Below are 2,495 nucleotides of genomic sequence, written 5' to 3' on the forward strand. Positions count from 1 at the left end.
ATTTAAAATAAATTAAACACAGCACAGGGGAGTCCTCTGCACATTTGAAGGAAGAAAAATATAATTAAAATGGGCCCACTTTGAAATACATAAAACATATAGCTGCACCCTAAAACGAGTTAAAGGTAGGGTAGGTAAGAATGGAGAAACCAGCTCGTGTGCGCTAGAATTAGAAAATACACAACCGGAAAAAATCTGCCTCTTCCTTCAGACTTCCTTACAGAGCCCCTCCTCCAACACACACATGACCAATGAGGGCACGAGATAAGTTTGTGCACAGATGGAAGGCTGACAGGCCGGGCCGGCTCAGATGATTGGTCGTGCTTTTTACAGCGCTACGGCTTCCAGAGATTAATTTGTTTATGTATTTATTGTCAAAGCATTTAATATATTCATTGCTATCGGGACGTTAAGAGCATTCCATGGAATATAACAAAAAGTGTTTTCTGAAATAAATTACATACCCCATTGAATTATGACTGAAGATCGTCAGCTGTCTTCCTCTCCCGTGTTGTTCCTCGACACGTAAAGGCTGCAGCACCTTTGACAACTTCTCTCTAAATATCAAACATACCGGTAAACCAGCATCGTTTGCTGTGAAACCATATAACTCTGTCCACACAGAATTAAATCCTGTGTTCCTCCGGTACTTTTCTTTGATTTATCGATAGTTTGCTCATCGAGCCGGGGGTCAGGTTATTCGCCTCCAAGAAAAGGTGCTCGCGCGGGACCGTAGCAGGATGTGACGCATATTTTAGTTGACCTAATTAAAACCGTTTTGTTTTTTATTTATGTGTCACAGTATCACCTCAAAATACAAGATACGAAACATTTTCAACCATGCAACAAAAAATAAATAGTCCTACAAATACTTTTATTTTATTTCCTTCTTATTTTTGTCTAAAGTCAAGGGAGCCAGAGCAGAGGGCTTAAAGGGCCGCATGCGGCCCGAGGGCCGCGGGTTCCCGACCCCTGTGTTAACCGAAGAAACCCCAATCGCAGCTGGATGTTAAGAAGCCAAGATGGCGGTCATTGAGTGTGAGAAGTGTGTAGCGTTTCCCGCTTAATTTTCTTAAGTGCTATTAGAGCACAATACAGGTACTCAGTGCATTTTAACAATTGTGTAGATACAGAAGTACACAATGTGAGACTCAACATTATTCCTGGCCATCTTCCTGGAGACTTGTCGTCATGGTAAAGTTGCCAGAAAACCACATGAGAAAGAGCTCCAGCTGTTACTTTTTGACCTCTAAAAACTGAAATATTCAGATGAATTTGGGTAACACATTATGACAGTCAGTGTAATCTTTGACATGTTGTAACCACCATGTGTTTCTGTGTGTTTGTCATAGTTGTTGCCATGTTGGGCATGCTGTCCCCCTCCAGTAGAGGAGCCCTGATGACCACTGCTTGCTTCCTCTTCATGTTCATGGGGTAAGGGCCATGTTCATCTTTCCCATCCCCATAAAGAAAAATCCCAGAAAATGAAAGCTAGTGTGTTTTTTAAAAAGTGTATTTATTTGATTGACTCTGCTTTGGATGTTCCTCCTGCAGTGTGTTTGGGGGCTACTTTGCTGGAAGACTGTACCGCACACTGAAGGGCCATCGGTGGAGGAAAGGAGCCTTTTGTGTAAGCCAATAGTAACCTAACTATATAACCTTTAATGTGTAAATATGAGGTGTGAACAGAAAGGCTGAGGTTGTATTTGTTTTGTCTCCCTGCAGACAGCAACTCTGTATCCCGCCGTGGTTTTTGGAATCTGCTTCGTTCTCAACTGTTTCATCTGGGGGGAGCACTCTTCTGGGGCAGTGAGTATCATGTCATGAGTATAGACCCTCCAGAAAAACGCGGGCAAAAATCCTTGATTATGCGGGCTGAATTCCTTGATTATGCGATTAAACATGCGGGGTTTTTATGTGATTTTATGCGGTGAAATTGCGGGAAGTTGCGAAATATGCAGAAAGTTGCGAAATATGCTAAATATGCGGGGAAAAAGAATAACAATTTTTTTAAATATTGGGCTGTCTTATTTATTCTCTCTCACACACACCCTGCCACTAACGTTAAACCCCTTTACTATTCAATTAAACACATTCAATGTTTATTTATTGTAAAAGCAATTGGGCTATTTTAATCTCACACACACACACACACACACACACACACACACACACACACACACACACACACACACACACACACACACACACACACACTTCTCCGCCTCATTCTGTTTTCATTTACTCGTTCGTTATCTGACCAGCTTCAATCTTGTAAGCTACTCACTTCGTTTCTTTTAGCCCTCGAAAGCGTTTTGGAGGTTGATGCTCACCGTCGATTTTCTCTTATGCTCCAACCAATATACAGTCTATGGCTCCAACACACAGTTGCACGGGGTGCAGAATATTTTCCCCCCACTTTTTGCCTGGTCTTTAGTAGAAATGTTCGTCGGTAAATGAGATGGATTAGATTTTTTCATTTTGGTGTTTTCTCT

At 41.8% G+C, this 2,495-nt stretch overlaps 1 protein-coding gene across 1 annotated transcript; it reads left to right on the top strand.

The window, feature by feature from the left end:
• The first annotated feature begins 1,348 nt into the window (after positions 1-1,348).
• On the top strand, positions 1,349-1,847 carry LOC104941638 (transmembrane 9 superfamily member 4-like). The gene is made up of 3 exons (XM_010766770.1): positions 1,349-1,434; positions 1,555-1,630; positions 1,726-1,847. Exons 1-3 carry the CDS (start codon positions 1,361-1,363, stop codon positions 1,825-1,827), a joined length of 252 nt encoding a protein of 83 aa, XP_010765072.1. The 5' UTR covers positions 1,349-1,360; the 3' UTR covers positions 1,828-1,847.
• Positions 1,848-2,495: the final 648 nt, after the last annotated feature.

The sequence above is a fragment of the Notothenia coriiceps genome, unplaced genomic scaffold (assembly GCF_000735185.1).
Source record: "Notothenia coriiceps isolate Sejong01 unplaced genomic scaffold, NC01 NC01_scaffold00003579, whole genome shotgun sequence".
Lineage (NCBI taxonomy): Eukaryota > Metazoa > Chordata > Actinopteri > Perciformes > Nototheniidae > Notothenia > Notothenia coriiceps.